This window comes from Struthio camelus, chromosome Z (genome assembly GCF_040807025.1).
Source record: "Struthio camelus isolate bStrCam1 chromosome Z, bStrCam1.hap1, whole genome shotgun sequence".
Taxonomy (NCBI): Eukaryota; Metazoa; Chordata; class Aves; order Struthioniformes; family Struthionidae; genus Struthio; species Struthio camelus.
Genome location: NC_090982.1, coordinates 73,825,944 through 73,846,425, shown reverse-complemented (window position 1 = coordinate 73,846,425; position 20,482 = coordinate 73,825,944). Strand labels below are relative to the sequence as shown.

The window sequence follows — 20,482 nt, the reverse complement described above, 5'->3', positions numbered from 1 at the left end:
CTGATTTGAGCTGGATAACTATTTTACTTCACCACAGGGCCGTTTTTCAATGCTTTCTCCTTGGCATGGTCTGCCACCAGGTTCTGGGGCAGGGTTGTTACACTGACGAGTTCGAGTGCTTTCTCCACTCATGCAGGTGGACCAGGCACTCCAACAGCTCCAGCCTCCATCCGTGACAACTAATATTAAAACACCATACTAAGATTGGTACACCATCTCTCTGCCTTCTGTGCAGTAACAGAGATATCATAAATTAGAGGTTTTTTTGAGGGTGGACAAGGTGGACCACAGTTCAGTTCTTGCTTTCTCAGCTATGGTGACCGTACAGACCATTGCATCTTCTAGCTTACATCCCATCTGCACAGACCTGACTTTTGAAAACTCTGTGTCAGCAGCACTGCCTAAGTGCCTGGAGGTTTCAAAATTTTGTCACCCTAGGAAGCTGCTGGAGTATCAAATATTTTGGGCACCTGTACCTCAAAAACTTGGCCACACGGAAAGAATTAACTGCATAATAAATCTTTTATACAGTCAAATGAGAACTGCATTCATCTCCTCTTCCCCTTCGTGGATCAATCTAACAGTAAGCTAGCAGAGTAGTTATGAAACGTGATCATGTGTTAGCAAGCATGGTGCTTTTGCAGGAAACTGTAGATAAAGCACTTTATGGCATTGCGAGTGTGCTTTTGCTTGAACTCAATTTACAGCCTTGGTTCTGTACCATTACTTCACCATGCTTCAGTAATGCTCCTATTTGCTTAAATTGATTGGGGGTGTCATTCCGAGACACAACAATGTATGTGGGACAAAAAACTCTAATGAGTGCCCTCTTCATGGAAAGATCTTGGTAACTTACACTAACTTCCATACTATCTACCCATGGGATTTGACAGAAAGAGATATAAGGGAGTACTATGACATCCTTATGTCTTGTGATGGCTCTTTTTGTCTGGATATTGTTCATATTAATAAGCGTGCTCATTTTAATCTATCTGAAATATTTACTAACCTTTAGTTAGTGTAGATTTGGGAATCTGACAAGCAATTCCCTTAAAGTTGCTAGAGCACATGCATGTACAGGCTCCATCTACCAGCACAACGGTGCCTCCGTTTTTGCAAGGTTCACATTTGCACACACTGTATTCGGTAATATAGTCCTCAATTGCTCTTTCCAAATTTTGTTTCTTCAGATAGGCATCTCTCATCTTAACTGGAACAAGCGTATGTATTGGAGAAGGCTGTAGAAGAAAATTGGCTGTATATAACAGACTTTTCCATAGTTCTGAGTCCTTTTGATATAAACATCACTAAAGTAAGCTTTTGAAGAAAAAGGCTAAATCTGTCAAGATGAAGAAAATACTTTGAAGTTAATGATAAACTTAGGGACTCACCTCCATCTCACAACAAAAGCTTTGAAACTGCAAGAGACCCAGCTTAGAAGAGACTGTACTTACCCGTTGCTGTATCACTACTGGAGCATCAACCAATGACTTAGCCCACTGTATGTAATCCTCCACATCAACTGTTTTTAATCCTCGCAGTAACATTTCTTTTATTTTAACTGAAAAATCAATCTTCCCTCCATCAACTAAGGAAATGACATCGTCAATGACGGCACTATCTTTATATTGTGCTGTAGAAAGAAGGCAGAGAGGAAGAGAAGGAAGTTTAATATCCATACAACTTGAAGAATAGTTGTCCTTTCAGCACAACTAGTCCAGTTCTTTAAAGTGACAAGAGATAGAAGAACCCTTCACTTAGTGGTCATCTGTCTGTCTGTCTTTGCTTGCAGTTATTATGTGGGAGGAAATCTTCTGTTTTGCAATTAAATCAGAAAATCCTGTACCTGAAGGTTAAAGACTTAGTAGGTCAGAATAAGATAGGTTATGGAGATCTTACCATTTGATAACAAGCCAAAGATAATACAGGTAATACTACTGTATTTTCTGAGCTGGACCGGAAAAGGGCAGGAATTGGAATAGTAGGAGCTTGCACTTCATAATTAAAACATAAGAATAGAGGAGCGCTAGACAAGCTTGACAAAACTGCCTCTCCTGCTCAGCAGCAAACCCTTCACTCCTTTCCTCTTGCGGTTGTTATCTGATAAAAGGCTCATCTCCACACACACAAAGGAGCGCAGAGGAACAATGACAGGCAAGGGAACCTGAGTAACCTCATCAGAGGACTGGAGCCCTTGCACCTCCCAGGGCTGTTTGGGGTGAGCCATCAGCTCCATGGGCTGGGGATGACACCTTGAGTCAACAGGAGAGGCTCTCTGGATTGCGTTGCAGACTGAAGGAGTTTACTGTCTAGGAGGTCTAGGACTAATAGCATTAAGGATAAACAACGTGGGAGCCAAGAAGTATCAATGCGGCCATAAATCTGGGCTGGATACATGTGTTTCTCTATAAATCAGACAACTCGAGGAGTTAGCTACTGGGGTTACTGGGAGTCCAGACCAACCACTGGAGACCCTAAGGTGTGGGGGTCAACTGAGATCTGTTTGCTCCTGTGTGGGTGTGTGTGCGCGCCTGTATCTGTATCTGTCTGTGTGTGTGAGGCAATCCACAACAAGAGGATCCAAGGGCTAGTTACTGGATAGATTGAATGTCTAAGGCCAGCTACTGGAGGAATCCATATTGTCTATATTTAAATATATTTCCTACTAACAGACCTTCATCCTGATCAGCCAGAGAGGGGGACAGGATGAGGCCATAGCTGCTATTTATGTTTCTGTGAGTGCTGTGTTTCTGTCTGTGTTGATCTGTGTGGCTGGCTGTGAGTTTATGTGCGTATGTGTGCCTACTAGAAATACATGTTCAGCCTTGTTACTGGATTGACTGGGTGGGGGCATGCAGTTACAGCAGCTTCACCTCTACTGGATTTGTCCTTTTCTTAACTGCAATCACTATATCTATTATAAACAGGGAATAAAATGCTATCATCTTTGCTTAAACAAAATGTAAGGATATACTTACATTTGTCCTTCACCTTAATCTTTTCACATTTATTATCATTAATATCAAGACTGGCATTCAATCCTTTATATACTACACTGGCATCTAAATGATAGCCAAGACATTTTTTTACGTCTTCTATGGTGATACCTGCAAGTGGAAATAATTAGGTGATTATTACAGGGACAGAATGACCGTAAAGAATGTAATTATATTATTCTTCTAGGATAAATTTCAAGGCTATTGGAAATGTTTCCAATGGCTTTCTTTCTCCCATTTCTCTTTTATTTTCTCCTTTTCCATGCAATGAATTTGAGGGTGATTGATTGCCTTTGAAGTGGCTACACTGAGGCAGGTGAGATCTACAGTAATTGGGAAAATGCTAAGAACCCTCCAAAAACTCATTTATGTTTTCCTTCCTTTACTTGAAAGTAGACATTTTGTCTTTCTTTTCTGCTTATCATTTCCTCTTTTTATGTGTTAAATTATTCAATTCTCTCAGCTTCTGTCTCCCAACTTCAGGCAAGTTGTTTTCTCACTCCTTTTACCCATGCACTTAATCAACGCCACTAGTCTCCTGTGTACACTCCTCTGCCTTAAATTCCAGTCCTCCTCTATCCTCTGCTACGTCCAGCACATCTTTTCTGTCTATTGAACTCAAGCATTTGATCTGAAACTTTACCCTTTGTTCAGAGGGAATTTTGCTTAAGTTTGGTCTTAAAAAAAGAGCAGTATAATCTCCAGATGTTGAAAGGAATAATACTACAATCCGTAAGTGACACCTTTGTCCCATGTCCCTCGGAATATTTTGAACATTATATGGCACGACTATTGTTAATGCTTCACGCAACAGGTGTTTATTTTCTGACCTCCAAAATCAGCTTCAGAATGATCACTTAAACCCATCACAAAACCACATGTGCCTGAACTGCACAAGGGAGGATTAAGTTACTGCTTTCCTATCTTAATCAGGGTAAGGAAAATTCCAGTGTGAATGTTAAAGTCTGTAAAAATAGTTTCCACATGGTCAACTCCACCATGTGATTTCTGGGAAATTCTTCAATTTATCCATTATTTTATGCCACTGCCATACTCAGAGTGACTGCAGCACAAGGAGATACCAACTGGCAAAATGAATTTAAGGTTTCGCCAGATTTCCTAGGCATTGCAGATCTCTTGTGAATCAGATCCCACCACTAATTATTGTGAATATTTTGAATAGTTTTATTTAAGATGATTTTTCTTTGTTTTTCGTTTTTTTTTTTTTTTTTTTTTTTAAATATGACATGCTTAAAATACAGACCTGCAAGAAAAAATCTTGGAAGATACAAAGACAGACCCTTTCACCTCTTGAACTGGTGTAATTCTGTACTGATGCCATTGATGGCACACATGGAACTGTGCTGTCCTCAGTAAAGTTCCATATATACATGAAACTGTCCTCATCCATCTCTTTGTGTGGCTGGAGACTCAGTCATAATCGGCATACCAGAGCTAGGCCAGTAGAATGCATACCTGATTGAGACATATTATAATCATCCAGCACATATACAAGTTCATATTTTCCTCCCACAGCTCCAGAGACTGCATAGTGAGTTCCATAATCTTCCAGGAATTTGAAATATTCCCCCTTATCATATTCAGCAGGCAGAAAGTTTAGATCATCAAGGAAACTGTCTGTGAGACGGACATCACGACTTCGCATTTGGAATCTTCCAAGCTGAATTTTTCCTTTTACATGCAGGAAGGTTTGTTTCTGAATACACCAGTGAGAAGAAAGCAGGAGATGAGAGTGAGATTCTGGAATGCACTACAGCAGGAAAATCTATTCTTTTTACTTTTAAAGAAATTGTAGCACTTTTGAACATTGTATTCAATCTAGCATTTTGGAACAGGGACAAAGTTGTTTAAATGAAATAGTAGGTTCTCTAAAATGTCATCTAGTGTTTTAACTGAGGAAGTAGCAAGAACTTTAGCTAATTTCTGTTTTTCCAGTTTTGCAAAGCTCTCCATTTGCTAATTTCAGTAAACCCTTTGTGATCTATTTGATGACAGGGTCTTCTAAGTACTCTATCTATAGAAAGCGTCTTCCTCACTTAATTTTATAACATAGAAAAATAATTCGATATGGCTTGCCAGATAATAGAAGCTGTTCCGGCACACTGAGTTCAGCTGGAGTTTTGCCTTTGTAATTAGAACAGAACTAAGTTCTCTCTTTTTAGAATCACTTCTCTGTTATTCTCAGACTGCCCGAATGAAGGGCACCGCTCCAATTAAAAAATAAAAAGATGAAACAGCATCATAAAATGAAAATTAGTCAGGAAAAAAACCCTGTGAGGCATGTGACCTATACCTACATTCTAACCTGAGGTTTCATAATCTATATAGTCATAAATTACACTGCTGATGAATTTATATCATAGTCTCAACTAAGACCTGTCTGCTGCATATAATACAGGACGTCTTGTGAAATAGTAACACTTAGGGCGGTAAACAAACACAAGCCTTCCAAACTCCATTTTTATCTACAGTACTTATGTGGGTTCCTTTACAGTCATGCCTAATAGGAAGTAAATAAGAAGGATTTAGCAACTGACCATCACATGAGGTGGTGACATTTAAGAGATCTTCAACTCCCCACTTAATTGCTGCCTAGAAATGGCAGAAATCTTCAGGCATCTAAACTTCGGTGAGGAAATTTTTGCGGGTGCAAATATTTCTGCCACTAGCACGTACAAAATCTCTTACTCCTGATGTTCCCAGGCTGCTCCATGCTCTAACTCACCCCTAAGCCCTGTTAGGATTCTCAGGCCAGGGATTCCTGTTACGCTAACTTGCAGCAACATGAGTTTACGATGATCGACCTCTGCTGGTGACAGATTCTGACTCATTTTCTGAAGTGATCTCAGAGCAAGGATTTGAAGCCAGAACTCGCATTGCAGGTCACTAGGCTATAAGTGGCCTAATGTATCTTGAGATACAGGACCAAATCTTTTGAGTCTGTAGAGATGAATGCTTTTATATCTTGGCTTCTGCCTCAAGAAACAACCCATATCAATACACTGACAGTGTATTGCATTATTCTATTTAGTATGTATGTATTCAGCATTATTTTAACTAACCAGTTATAAAATTTATCTTAATTTTCCATTAAATCCACATGATCTCCTTCCTGGTCTCTGAAGGTATCCTGAAAAAAAAGGCTAACAAGAAACTGGAAAGATGGGATTAATTGAGGCAGATATATTCTGCTAAGGCTATTTCTGTACTGGTAAATAAAATGGGATAGGGCCTTTCCTCTGTTTCAAATGGCAACTGGAGAGGCATGGCTTATGTGCACCCCCAAAATCTGCTTACGTTGTCCAGACTGCCTACCGGGAACATTCCCTTGGTTCTGTGGTCCCCTGCAGCCTGCTTGGCATTGAGAGCAGTAGAGCTGGCACAGACCAAATCATGGCAGGCAATGCGTTAATAAAACAAGGCAAATAATCAAATGCCAGTGCTAATGTCCATGCCTTTTAGAGCAGGCTAGTTTATTAGTATAGCCGTACTTAAATAGCAGAGGTCTGACCTTTGGGTTATTATTCTATCTATTTGGCTTGTCCAAGCTTACCTACTTCAGGTCTACTCGCTGGCAATTTTTTACCCCAGGACTTGATCTAATTTGTCCATGCTGCACTAGGTCAGAGCTGCTTTCTAATCAGGATGACATTAGGAAGGGCCAGAGATCTCTCTGAGATGAGATGAGGGTGAACGGTGTTTCTACTGTTAGTCAGCAGAAACAGTAGAAAGAATAAGCTAGATTTAATTACGCTTTTAGCCACCTCTGAAATCTTAATCCTAGTATTGCCAGTATTTCATTTTTGTGAATAAATGCCAGAAAAGTAGTATGCAACTAGAATATTTAGAAAGATTAATATGCTTTATTCTGGCATTATGTAAACTTTAGTGTCTGTAAAACCACTACATTAAACATGTTAGTTTGATTAAACTTACCCTTTCTGTGGTGCTTTGCAGGACTGAACTTAAATTTGAATTCTTGCTATAATGATACTTGAAGTTTCCTTTTACAGTATCTTTGTCACTTCCTTCAGTAGGTGTGTATTTCACAGACAGATCAGCCTTAAATTTTCTTTCTTTTTCTATGTAAACCTCTAGGATCATTTCTGCACGATCATGATAGTACTCAGCTGTGAAGGTTTTGTCTGCTTTTGTCTTAGAAAAGATGATGAAAAGATTGCATGAGTAGTTAAAAAAGGCAGTAACAGAAAATCTATGAAGCACTTTAAAGTTGTATGTTTCATCTATGTTATCAATAAAAAATATATAAAACAGGTGCTAATATGAACACAGCAGATGAGCATGAAGAGTGGAAACCTGAGTCACTTTGTAGGCTAGTTGGGCTGTCTTTGAACAAACAGAATAACACAAAAAGCGGAGTTTTTTTTTTTCTGAATAACAAAGTCATTTCACAGAAGGCATTAATTAATAAAGGCTGCATGGCCTTTTGAGCTGGAAAATTATTTTTCCACCAAAAAAATCCCAACCTTTACTAAACTATTGGTTTATCTCCTTGGAAATGTTCAGTTTTAATTGAAAAAGCAAATGCTTGAAACTCAAAATAATTTGACTCAGCTAGAGAATGTGATTCAGCTAAATCAATAATTTGATTTGTCTTGGTTCTCCCAGAACCCCATGGGGGTTTTTATGTGGTTTCCTTGTGTATTCAGCCTCTCCTGAGATCCAGACTCCCAAGACTGACTGCATCTGTTAAGCTCCATTGTGGCCAGAAACTGTTATGGAAAAAATCCCTCACTATGTGGACAGATGATGCTGTCCAAAAGGAGATGGAATCCAAGCAGGAAGTCTCATCTTCAGAAGTAAACAGGAGCACAATGCCTTAATGGCAGCATATCTATATTTTAAAATGGAGGACCTTCACAAATTAAAAAAGACATGATTTTTTTTCCTGGATGGAAGAAAAGCATCTTCTATTGGTTTTTAATTTTCATTTCTCCACAGATCAAGAAAAAAACACCTCAGACTTCATATTCTGGACACATAATCACACTTGCCAAGTGCTGGGCACAGAGCACAGAACCACATATGCCTTACTTCTCTCTTACGTTCCTTCCCCCTGTTCCATGGGGCTTTCATCTAAGGCATCTGCAGGGCCTCTGCCCTTCTCTGTGGCCAGGCATCACATGCCGCATGATATTAAGATGCAAGAAAGACACTGAGAGCCAGTGGAAGTGCCACACAGAGGTGTCTCCATATGGGGAAAAGATGACTTCTCCAATGAAAACTTTGTCTTGCTGGCCTTTCCTTAGACAAATTGTGTATCCCCTGTGGGGACACACTGTAGTGTGCGTCCCAACATGAGCATTCCCAGGTCACTTGCAGACTGTGCCGTGTTGCTGGTAATGTGGCTTGGTATGACTGGCCTTCCAGTGGGGGACAGCTGGAAGCCATATAATCTGTGTAAGGGACTATGATTTCAAAAGTATCATCACCAGTGGTCTGAGTTTCTACAGTATTTGGGCAGTCAAACATTAAAGTTTTGTTTTGTTTTCCAAAACACCTGAGCAGCCAGCATATAAAACGTGGATTTGTTCAAGGCATCTCATGTTGAATATCCAAAACCACAACTCAGTGGAAAAAATTAGCCAAAAAGCTGGACTCTGAGGAAGCACCTAAATTTAGTTTGACATAAGCAGTAAAGAATCTCCCAAAGATTTATAAAGCTGAAATAATTTGTGACATTTCAGAAAATTACCATACCAATCAGAAATTGCCTTTATGACAGAAATGCGGTTGTTGTGTTCATGTTTTTTTTTTTTTTTTTAAATATCTATTCTTTTCCCTAGAACCACCTTTTACCAAAAACCATAGCTCAACTTGGACTATTCATCGGATGCAACTATGACAATGTGTCCTCCCCCCATTCTATTTTAATTATTTCTGCTTTTGCAAGCTGTGGGGAAAAGCCAGAAATATTCAGTTTTGGGTTTTGGCATGAATCTTTTCTTAGAGCTCTAACAAGTGGAAACAGAAGTAAACAGAAAGAAATAAACAGAAAAAGTAAACAGAAAGCTGTGGTGAAAACGTTTCAGTGAGTGTTAAGTCTCAGCATGTCATACTGTCAGTGTAATTTATTTGTGTCAACAGTTCTCTTATGTTTAAGGAATAATAGTCTCCAGCTTGTTGCTAGAATGCAAACAAGATTTATTAATAGGTCTCAACCTCTGAAATGATTTAGAATTCTAATTTAGCCTACTTACAGCAGACAAAGGCTAATTCATAATGCCTCTTTCAATGTTGTTTTCTTTTGCATATTTTAGCAGAACATAGAGTTTTAGTAACTGAAAAAGATTCTGCATCAAAATCAAATACGAGCAATGATCTCTGGGTCAGATTTGTTCATTTTGTGGACAGTCTAGTTGAAGTTTATCCTTGTAGCAATAGGCAATACATTTGGTAAATATAATACTTAGTTTGCTTTCTCGGACACAGCTGAAACTGAGATTTCTATGATCATCGGCATTTGGGTGCTCAGGGAAAGCCTCAGGGAAATCATCGTATGAATCTCTAAGGGTCTATTAGTTTTCCTCCCTAGGATAGAGAAAGTCATCACAGATCAAGAAACCCAAGCAGGACCAGAGGATGTTATTCCTGCCATTTTATCAGTCTTTTGTGCGCCCTTGAAAATGCAATAAAAGTTTCAAGGTACCTGGTAAAGGAATATGATACCCAACTTTTTTTTTTTTTTTTTTTCCCCCATCTACTGTTTTTCCCTTCCATCCATATTATAAACATTCTAGAAAGACACTTTCATTTACTATGCACAGGTACATCATTGAATGCAATGGAAATTTATTTGGAGCAAGTGAGCTTAATTGCTAATGCAAACGATAACACAACCTGTTGCCCTCTGAACTTTATCAAAAGCTTAATGCTAGAGAGCTTTGACCACCTGAGGTGACTCAAGAGATATGTGGAGTCAGCTTCAGTTAAACACATCCTAGCTTGCGCAGAAGGACTTACATCGTAAATGAGAACACCAACGTTCCATGGCTTGCGGTAGTACGTCCGCGTGTTCCCATCACGCACTCTTTCACAAAGGCCGTTGAAAAAGTCATTGTCAAACGGACTGGCCATTGGCTGCATCCCTAAAACATTGATTCTACAACAAACACAAGCGAGGTTACACTTCAGAAAAGGAGGTGTCAGCACCCATAGCCTCTTGACAGTAGTATTATGACCAGAAAAGTCATATTCTGTAAGAGACAGAACATAGCTGGGGAACTGAATCTTTGGTGATCAGGAGAACCATATTCCACCACAACAAGCTGCTTCAAATGTACATGTTTTCTCATCCATTTAGTGGAGATAATGCATCTTTTGTAAAGCACTTAAAGGACTATGAATGAAAAATTAACAAACAAATAAGATGATAGATAGTTAACAGTAAGCACAGTGAGAACCTTTGGAATTGGAAGGAGGTGGAAACAATTTCTCCTTAAACAATGTATTTGTCAGGAGTCATTCCTTATAGGTTTAAAATGGACATTTAAACAGCTATTTTCATCCTATCTTTTCGTAACTCATATTAGTTTGTTTGCTGACAGGAACTTTAATATCAAAAGTACACTAGACGCATCAAACCTGTAGAAGGAATATACAGCCACTCCTAGCTTTGATCTCTTCTCCCAGGGAGTGACCTGGTGGAGTAATAGAATCTTCTGGGGCAGGTGAGAGGAAATTTGGATCATAATAAATCCAGAAAAGAGGGCACATTGTTTTTGTAGCTCTATATGCTTATGTACCAATGTACAAGAGAAACTTTTAAAAACAGCTTCTCCTTGTGGGATTGCATATTGTTTTTTACCTTTCTGTGTCTGTTTCATACACTGAGAACTTTCCAGGGGCCACAGTATTTATGTATGATACGTGTTCATATACCTAATGGAGTGTAGAAAATGCTTATCAATTCACCAAAGATGTCATCATCACAACTGCACGTCTATACAACATTTTCTCATGAGACAAGTAATAGATTATACTAGAAATAATAAAGTAGCTACTTCTAAAAATGCCTAAGTACCCAGCTCACTTTCATATGCTACAAAGGCAGCATTTTGGCTCTCGTGCAATAGTATCAAAATGAAATGGATGATGTATCCTTCTCATTTAAACACAAGGTGGTGCTGTGATATACTTTTATTTTGGTCTGTTCAAGTTTGGATAGCTTCCTTATTACTCAATTTGTGGATACACTGTGTCCTACTTTTGTTTTAAAGTAAAAAATTCATCAGAGTCTGAGAACAGAAAAATGAATGTTCAATTTAGATTAATGGGGAGAGCTCCTATAAACAAAAAAGGCCCGGGGAAGTGAAGAATTCAGTACTGAATAAAAGTTGCAGGCACAGTGCTGTTGCAGTAATGCAGTGTGTTGTGTAAAATCATCAAGATACGTTTTCTACCTCTTAAATATGCATGTAAGTGACATAACTGAGAATGACTAATTCTTTATGAAAGAGCACTTGAAAAAATGGTTTAAATATAAAGATTATATTTATGTATAAACATTGTATGCATAAACATGTCATTTCTATATATATATATATATATATATATATATATATATATATGTTATTAACATAACAATTAATAATTTATTTAGTATCCATAGTCTGGAATAATATTTTATCCTCCCAATGTATATAAAAGAAAACCTTAGTTAGGTGTTTTTCCAAAGTCACATAGTGTTTCTAAATACAAATGAGAACATCATTCAGATTTCACTTTTGGGAATGGCAGTCTACTCCAGCTGGCTTTGGAGACAATCCTAGACCCCTCACAAGGCCCTGTATTAACAGTATGTATCTTCATTACGTACCCCTGCCCTGCAGTCCTGCCAATTTCTGACACATCAATATCATGATAACGGCATGGTGATCGTGGGTCTGACTCACAGTTATCTTCATCAGAAAAGTCTCCACAGTCATTATCTACGTTACACACAAGACGTTGCTTTATACATCGACCTAAGCAAAGCATAAAACATTGAATGAATCATTTATTTTCTAAGATGGACTTTAAATACCACCTACGCCCCCGCCCCCAGCTCTTATTTACTGAGATCTTCCTCTTAGACATATACTTTCATTACGATCACAAGGAATTAGAATCCTACTGCACGCATCCTTCAGATGAAAAAAATATGCTATGAAATTGCCTTATTAGCTTACTGGGATAGCTAAGAAAACCAAGTGACAGCAGAACTGCTATCATTTGCAGAAAGTTATTATTTCCTTTGACTGTTTCTGTATGCATCTTTGATTATTAGATCTTTAAAATTGTATTATGAGAATACAGGAAAATAATAAGTCAATATCAACAAATAATTATTTCTGAGTTGCTTAAGTTGTTGCTATTAGGAGGACATGAACTATCGTAAATTGTGTTCTAAAGCAACAGTGAAATATTAATTACTTTGAGGTCAGGTAGGGTTTCACTGCAGGTTTTACAGAGACTCATTTTTTTTTCCTATGTGATTTAAAGATTTGGGGGTATATTTAACCCTAGCAAAACAAAAAAAAACTTACTCCCATCAGCTACCTTGTCTGTAGAGTGCCACGCAAGGGCTTTGAACTACTATTTAAGCATATATTCTGTAATTTTTCTTTCTCTACTTAGACTTCAAAGTATTTGAGATGCAGACAATATTGACAATGGCCTGGGACTTGAAATCCACCTAGCATCTTTCCTTTTCTGTATTGATTGGTTTATTACCATGAACATTTCATTTTGATTTGTGATGAGTCCTGAAAGTTACATTAATTCATATGCATGTATGGATCTACAAATTTATACTTTATTTGGGATGTAGAGGCATTCTGATCTCCAGCAGAGGTGTACTGTTCTGTTGTGGTCACTTAAACCTCCATAACCATTTTGTCAGAATTCTTTCAGTTCTAATTTTTCCCAGTGATTTTTCATAAAACATAAGGGTTCTGTTCCAGGTGGAATTAGTATGCTGGAAGGAAGGAAACTCATAGTAAGTCAGCTTTTAGCCATGGAGCAGAAAAAACAGGAAAGGAATTTAAACACAAACACAAATTATTAGGAGAGAAGAGGGGAATGCACCCCTTCTCAAGCATTTTTCATGCTCTGATTTCGGCCTCATAGCTTTGCAACCCACCTCCATACACACTAGGGGCTCTATTTAAACCTTAGTGCTACAGCATGGCTTCAGGGAATTATCCCCAACAAGCAAAGCACTGAAGCATGCATCTCTTGTTCTGTTTATGCTAAACGACTTCGATGGACGTTGACTGAGCTTCTTCATAGAACTAAGTTAAAAGTAGTTTGCTGAGTTATTGCATATCTCATTATGATGTGAAAACAAAACCTACCAGAATTGCATTGAAAGTCAGTACCACAGTCTGGTTCTGGTTCTTCAGGACAGACTCGACTAGTTTTACAGCTTTGTGTATCTCTCAAAGCCTCCAGGCATGATTTTCCTCCAAACTGTCCAAATTTTTCAATACTTCTAGAGCGAAACTTGAAAGATAAGTAACAGCATTAACATTGCTTGGAGAGAAGAAATACCAGAACTGAGGGATTTCCAGCTGAACTTTGCACTTTCCAGAACAAAGGATCTTTGGTGGGATTTTTGGTTGAGGAGTAAATACTTGTACAGCAACATTTAATTAATAACAATGTTTTAGCAAGCATATAGCGATGCTTATTTTCCACTCTTTTGTTTACAAGAAAACCAAGGAGGAAATTGCATCATATTTTATATGCTTTGAAGCCTGTACTTAGAAGAAGGTGATTTTAGTCTGATAATTTCACATGGATTTCACAGATTTGCATGAATATAGATCATTTGTAACTCTAGCTCTACAAGTCATTGCGTTTTTATCTGTCACCAGTAGGTATTACCTACTTTTGGGGCACCAGTAATTAGTAGAGTTGTTTGGGGCTTTGAATTCTTGCAACTTCATGAGGCAAAATGATGATATCATCAACAAGGAACTGTTTTGTATTTTTAAACTTTCATAGAAAGAACTCCCTGAGAAAACAAAAAACCTGATTTTGACAAAAATATCACTTTGTATGTAAAATGGAAACACGTATTAAAAATTAAGGTTCTTCATAGAAACATTCCCATGGCCAAAAAAGATTATTTCCATCAATGAAACATTTTGAATGAGAACGCTTGACCAGTTTTGTACACTGGATGCAGTCTTCCCTTGTTGCTACAGCTTCAGGTCTCAAATGATTATGAGTTTCATCAAATCATGAACGTACATTTGGCATGTATTAAGGGCTGCAATCTGATATTTTCCCAAATGCAAAAGGCAAGCAGATAAAGTCCCTGTGATTGTCGCTTTGAAACAAAGACTTACAGCTATAGCTTACCCTTTGATATGTGCATGGGTCACAGGGCCCCCATTCACTCCAGCTGCTCAGCTTACAATCTATCGGGGATGGAGCATTCAGTTCTCTTGTCCCCCTCTGGAAAGCTTTCTCGGAAGAGCTGTCAGACAAAACATTCCAATACAGTCCTGGGCAGTACACTAAAAATCACACCTGAGTTGGTTTTAAACCACAGATGAATGTTTTGTGAGCATCTTCAAGCTGTTTCCTGGTTCACTTCTTTAGCAACATGTGGTACTTCGATTTATAAACAGCTGCCTGATGTTAAACTCTTTCATAGTTGTTTAAAATTAAATTTTATTTGGAAAAAGAAAAAAAAAAAAGAGTCAAACACTTAATAAGCCAGTCATTTCCTTTTTTGGATCTTTGTGCATACTCACGTGCTTCTGGTGGATCATTTTATGCCATGAATTGAATAAAATGAAACACTAATACACGGAGAAAGTCCGTAGTTCCTTTATAAGGCAAAAGCTGTGTCCTCCCTACTTAGGGCTAGAGGTAGGTGCTGATCGAGCAACACATCCCTAATTGTTAAAGCACTACAATACATCTTTTTAATTTTTTGACCTTATTAACTTTAATAGGGTGGCCCTTAAAAATAATTAAAAGTTTAAATGCTTTCCTGAATTGAAAGAAGGCTCGTAAATAAAAGCACTATTTATTAATAGGCTAACATATATAGTCGGAAAAAAACAGACAAGTGTTTAGCTAACTAATTACTTTTTCAGCTTTGAGTTCAAAGAGTCACCAGTTAGGTTTCTGTCAAAGGCCTAGATTTTCTAGAGCAACTCCTCATTTTGATACCCAGCCTGAAATACCATGAAACGCCTGTCTCTCAGTAAGTAAAAGGGCATCATTTCATAAAAACACAGCTTCTTGAAAGTACCACAGATAGACATTAAAAACTGATGCACTACAAGATAACTAGTCCATTTTAAAAAGCAAGGCCAGTAGTTTACAGATGACCTTATCTTCACAGGGAAGAATGCTGTAAAACAGAGGAGTAAGGGAGCATTAGGGTCTAACGTGCCTGGTTTACTCTCTAATTTATTCAGTTTTGGCCTTACAAGCTGAATATTTATCCACTGCATGGCAACTATTTCTGCACCTGCAGGTTAATGCTAGGGCCTCTGCTGTACAGTGGGACCTTCTCTGCTGAGCCCAGCATGTTGGTAAATCTGTAGCTCCGCTAGTCTGACGTATGCGCTTTTTCTGCCGGCAGGGCTTTGCGCTGCACTCTTTGACCCCCTTCCCTTGTACAAATACACCAGGTGACCAAATAAACATAACCCGATTCCATGAAATTGAGAAATTTGCAGTTTGGCCAAAGAAGATACACCGGTCAGTTCAGCCTTTCATTACCATTTATTGTATGTTAAGGTTAAATACATAGTAAGCTGTTACTGAGACACTAAGTTGACCTGTCTCTTTCCAGCCATTGAATCTTAAACAGCTTGGTGATCATATGCTTGCTGTGCAACCCCAACTCACCCTGACTCATATGCTTCAGGCTTTTTGCTGTCACACTACCAGTGAACAAGCACAGTAGCTGCTCCTGGAGCCACCCATATCATGCACTCGTGCTGCCTGCCTGCTGCTTCTAAACAACTCTCTTCCCAGAATTCTCTTGACTTTAAGCTAGGGATGTTGCCTTCAAAATGTGGGATTCTAATGAGATAAGCAAGGAATGAAAAATTCTCTACGTACAATAGGGAATGAAAAATTCTCTACGTACAATAGGGATCTTCCAAGCTCTAGGCCAGTAGGGAAGTGTGAAGCTTTGCTGTATGCAAAACACCAGGTATTGAGGTAGCTGGCTCAGGATCCAGATCTGATCATGTCAGAAGTCCACTTCATCCAGAATTCCCTTTCACTGAATGGGTGCTGGACTCCAAGCACCTAAATCCATAACCTATTGACTGTTAGTAGTGCAATGAAAATTTGCCTTTTTCTTATGAATCTCAGCGAGCATTCTCTAATGGTCACTGTCAGAAGTAGCCTAATGGATCAGCTGGCTCTACTTTGACCATATATGATTGTTATTAGATTCATCAGGGTACTCTTAATCTGAAACTTCTCCTGATTTCATATGCACACTTAGTGGCTACCTTGTTTTCTCCAATGCTGTGAGGTTTACAGATCTCCAAACACTCTGCAAGGTGCATGTATTTCAGAGACTAAGCATACATACAGCAGGATAACAAAGGAGATGCAGCTAGGGAACTGATACAGATTTTTTTGAAGTTCTAAATCCACCTGAAGTTGCACTGGAGATGCACTTACCTTGTGTTATAACAACAACTGGATGGTTGGTGGGGGTGGAGAAAAGGTAGGGGAAAGAGGAAACCACATTTTAGAATCTTTTTGTCCTAGAAGAGAGTTACACAGAAGATGGAGGCAACGTATACAAGTTGCTTCGGGGGATTATGCCATCTGGCTATAAAAAAAAATTCATCACCATGAGAACAATTAAACATTGGAGTAGGTTACCAAGAGAAGTAGAATCTTCCTCACTGGAAATATTCGGGACAGCTTGACAGGACTCTGGACAACCGAATCTAAGGCCCTGCTTTCAACAGAAGTTCATACCAGATGTTCTCCGGAGGGTCCTTCCATCCTAGGCTTTTTCATGATTTTACAATCGTATTAACCTCTAGGAAGTCATAACATATTTGAAGTTTGATGTAGCCCAACTGCTCCCTGGCCTCTTCAAACACAATTCTTTTATCTATAAAAAGTTTATCTTACAAATACTCCCAACAATACTACAATTTACTACAGCATCATAATAGGCAGACAGTACTTTGAAAAGCTGCTGTACAGTATTCCAATACATATTTTTGCAACTCAGCACAAAGGTAACATCAGTAGATTTTTATTTCTTCCTTCTATTGATTTTGCAAATGGGGGGAAATCGGCTTATTACTTCCTGTATCTGCACAGCTTACTGCATATATGATCTCTATTTACTTACTGATTTAAGACTAAACTCTGAAGGGTAACAACACCTACTCTGGTATTTTAGGGAGAAGATGAACCAGTTGTCCTTTAACATAGTAGGAGTGGGAACCCTCAAAGATATTTTTTAGGCACCTAGTAGGATTTCTAAAGGCACTTTATATCTCATTCCTATAAATTTCAATGATTTAGGTGCCTTAAAAAATGCACTTCTGAACCTTTAAACTATTAGCTTAAAAAGGCAACCAAAATCCTCTTGCAAAAGGTAAGAAGGGTAAACAAAGAACAGTGTGTATAAGGAAAACCTAAAGGAGGAATTGGCCCAAAGCTAATACAGCTCCCAAAAATTCTCCGTTATTTTGGGTTTGGAGCAAAAGGCCCAGGAAGGAGAGGCTGAATTGGGTTTATCCAGTGTAAATGAACTGTCTTTCTACAAGCCAAAGATGGTCTTCTGATGCTAACTTTTGTATTCAAGTAAAAACATATGCCACCCAACTGAGCAACACATCCCCTCGATAGCATAAGGTTCCTATGATTTGCTGTAGAGTCAGCTTTGAAATTTCAGATTTTCCTTGAAATTTCAAGGAACACATATAGGAAGAATGTTTTACTGAAAGTCATTTGTAGAGGGGAGGGAGAGAAGGGGAAGATTTGGGAAAATTGGCAAGTTTGTAACCTGTACATTAAACCCAGGCAGAATGGCTTGACTTACTGAAAAGGGAGATGTTAAGGCTAATGATTTAAATAAGAGAAGTCTTGAAAGCAGTTCAGGTACTGAAGAATGTCACTGTCACTGAAAACAGTGGCTGGGAGACAAGTGTGACCTTCAGAGACAAGTGCGAAAAATCAAAATACCTTCTCTACTAACCCTCACTTGGGAGTTTTGTGGGAGCAGTGTTCTTCAGAAAGGAAAAACCATTTCACAATCAGTGCACTGAATTCCTAGCACCTTGTCTTGGACTGCACAACACTATACACCTTCATGCCAGTCAGCTTCATGAATGATTTATTAGTGATCTATGCCTCAAAATAGACAGCTATTTTGTTCATCTGCCACAAAACAGAACACAAGAAAAGGCTTAGTTTAATGGTTAGCACTGATCAGCAGAGAAGGCATAGCTCTGAGTTGGATATGTGATAGCATCGTGTGAAGGTATATATTTATACCAATTATAATTGCTAGTGCCATAATGCACCAGCATAGACTTTGGTATGATATATAGTCAAGCATTTGGCCCATGTTACCTGCTATAGATTCTGCAATAATTCTCTCTTCTGGCTGGATTATTTCTAATTGAATGTGTCAGACTTGTGCTGTAATAGAATTTAAATGCTCAAGCCATAAGAATTATCAAAATACCAAGATGAAAGGGAAGCATTAAATACTACAGTTCTGAAAGCTCTTCTACCAAGTCCATTCGGGTACTTCAGACAACGTCAATAGTCACCCTCAGGCCTAGACACATGCACATGAGGCAACACTTGCTTGTTCAGACAGCATTCACACATCATCATAAAGTGTTATGCCACATTGCAGTTTAAGTCTTTATGCAGAAGGATCCAAATTTCTTGCACTGCATATGTCTATTATGAGATTCTTGCCTATTCTTAAAGCATTTAGTACTAGCCAGTCTCATAAGTGTGATACAGACTAGGTAGATTTCCAGTTTCAGGCTGTGTAGCTATTCCTATGTTTTCACATGATGTTTTTGTAGGGGCTAAGCCCTTGCTCCTCCTTCTAGAGATACTGCAGTGAAAGAGAGTTATATTCCCAAAGAAACAGAGATAGTCTAGGAGACTTGAGATATTAGTATATGTACTGTCAGCAGAAAATTGCACATCTTCAGAAAGACATCAGGCAGATGGAGATTATACTTTCACCCTCAACATGCAACAGAAGACCACTGTTTGAGCTCCACCTTCCTGCAAGAAGATAACTTAAATGGCTTTCAGCCCCCTTTGTTGTGCCCCATAGACATAAAGTAAGAAAAGTGGATAAACCAGTTCCATTTGACTCCTCTTGAAAGACAGCAAAAGTTCTCCCTTTTAGTTGGGTATACAAATAAGCCTTATGCTCCATGTTGGAAAACACAGACCTACAAAAGACCAAGGACACTTACCTTCTGCTTTCCCCTAGAAGGGAGGCAGCCACTTCTAAAGTGCATAGTACAGGCATAAGCTGCAGAATAACATGCATGCTTCTCATTTTGCAGCTGAGTAGAGAAGAATTGTCATAATTGAATCTGAAACTATTTATTTGTTCTTTTTGTTATTTATTACCAAGAGAACAAACAAAGCAGTGCTTTTTAAAAAAAAAAAAAAGTAGTTTCTGGCAGAACTGACTTACGGTAAGCACTCTAAAGTCCACTTTTTCTGTGTGAAGACCAGGAAATAACACAAAAGAGTTTTAAAGTAAAATATACTAGTAAACAAAAACATTTGTTTTAAGTACAGGCAAAGACATTTTCTACTCAATTAGAGGATAGTTAACCGGCTAGTAAAAGCAGTTACTTCAGTGACTTGCATAAGAAACATAGTCCATAAGTGTTTACAAGAACAAATTCAGCTTCTAACATGTTTGGAATCCTCCTATTGAGGCTTGCAGAAATAAAGTTTTGCTTTTTTTTTTTTTTTTTTTTTTAAAATAAAGCCAATACAAGAGAACAGCATACAGTTTTTGTTTCAAAGAAGCTTAAAACTCTCCTAGCTTTCACTGTTACCAAAAAATCTAAACCACAGGATAGCTTTTTAGAGGGCACTTTTGTTCAGCAGTTTACTGTAATCCAGACTTAAGGCATCACGTGTTGGACACAGTCACAAGACTTAACTCATGAATAAGCTGCTTTTTAGCAGTTAAGAGCTGTTTCTAGACTCAAATCTTAAAATGATCATGTAGCATATAGCATAAGGATATTCCACAATGCTATGAGCCGATCCAAAATTTACTTTTAATTCTGTCCCCACCCTTACCTTTAAGGGGAAGGGAGCAGGCAGTGTTTTTCCCTAATGAATTCTTAACGTGAGATAACTTAATTTAGAGGAATGCAAAACTGTTGCTGCCCCAATTCTAATCTATGGAGTTCAGTTGCACTAAGCTATGTTGAAGGAGAGTCCAGAAC

The 20,482-nt window shown here is 38.4% G+C and overlaps 1 protein-coding gene across 1 annotated transcript; it reads right to left on the bottom strand.

The window, feature by feature from the left end:
• Positions 1-19,631, bottom strand: LOC104147798 (complement component C9). The gene is made up of 11 exons (XM_009680667.2): positions 19,484-19,631; positions 14,388-14,505; positions 13,376-13,523; positions 11,857-12,004; positions 10,002-10,140; positions 6,954-7,172; positions 4,473-4,713; positions 2,979-3,107; positions 1,455-1,633; positions 1,010-1,238; positions 1-179 (listed from the first exon to the last, which is right to left on the bottom strand). Exons 1-11 carry the CDS (start codon positions 19,567-19,569, stop codon positions 19-21), a joined length of 1,797 nt encoding a protein of 598 aa, XP_009678962.1. The 5' UTR covers positions 19,570-19,631; the 3' UTR covers positions 1-18.
• Between the last annotated feature and the right edge of the window lie 851 nt (positions 19,632-20,482).

Coding starts and splice junctions, on each gene's coding strand:
- LOC104147798 (XM_009680667.2), bottom strand. CDS start 19,569: ATGAGAAGCATGCATGTTATTCTGCAGCTTATGCCTGTACTATGCACT. Junction 13,524..14,387: donor ACCCATGCACATATCAAAGG/GTAAGCTATAGC, acceptor TTATCTTTCAAG/TTTCGCTCTAGAAGTATTGA. Junction 180..1,009: donor CAAATCTACACTAACTAAAG/GTTAGTAAATAT, acceptor TTTTAATATTAG/TTGTCACGGATGGAGGCTGG.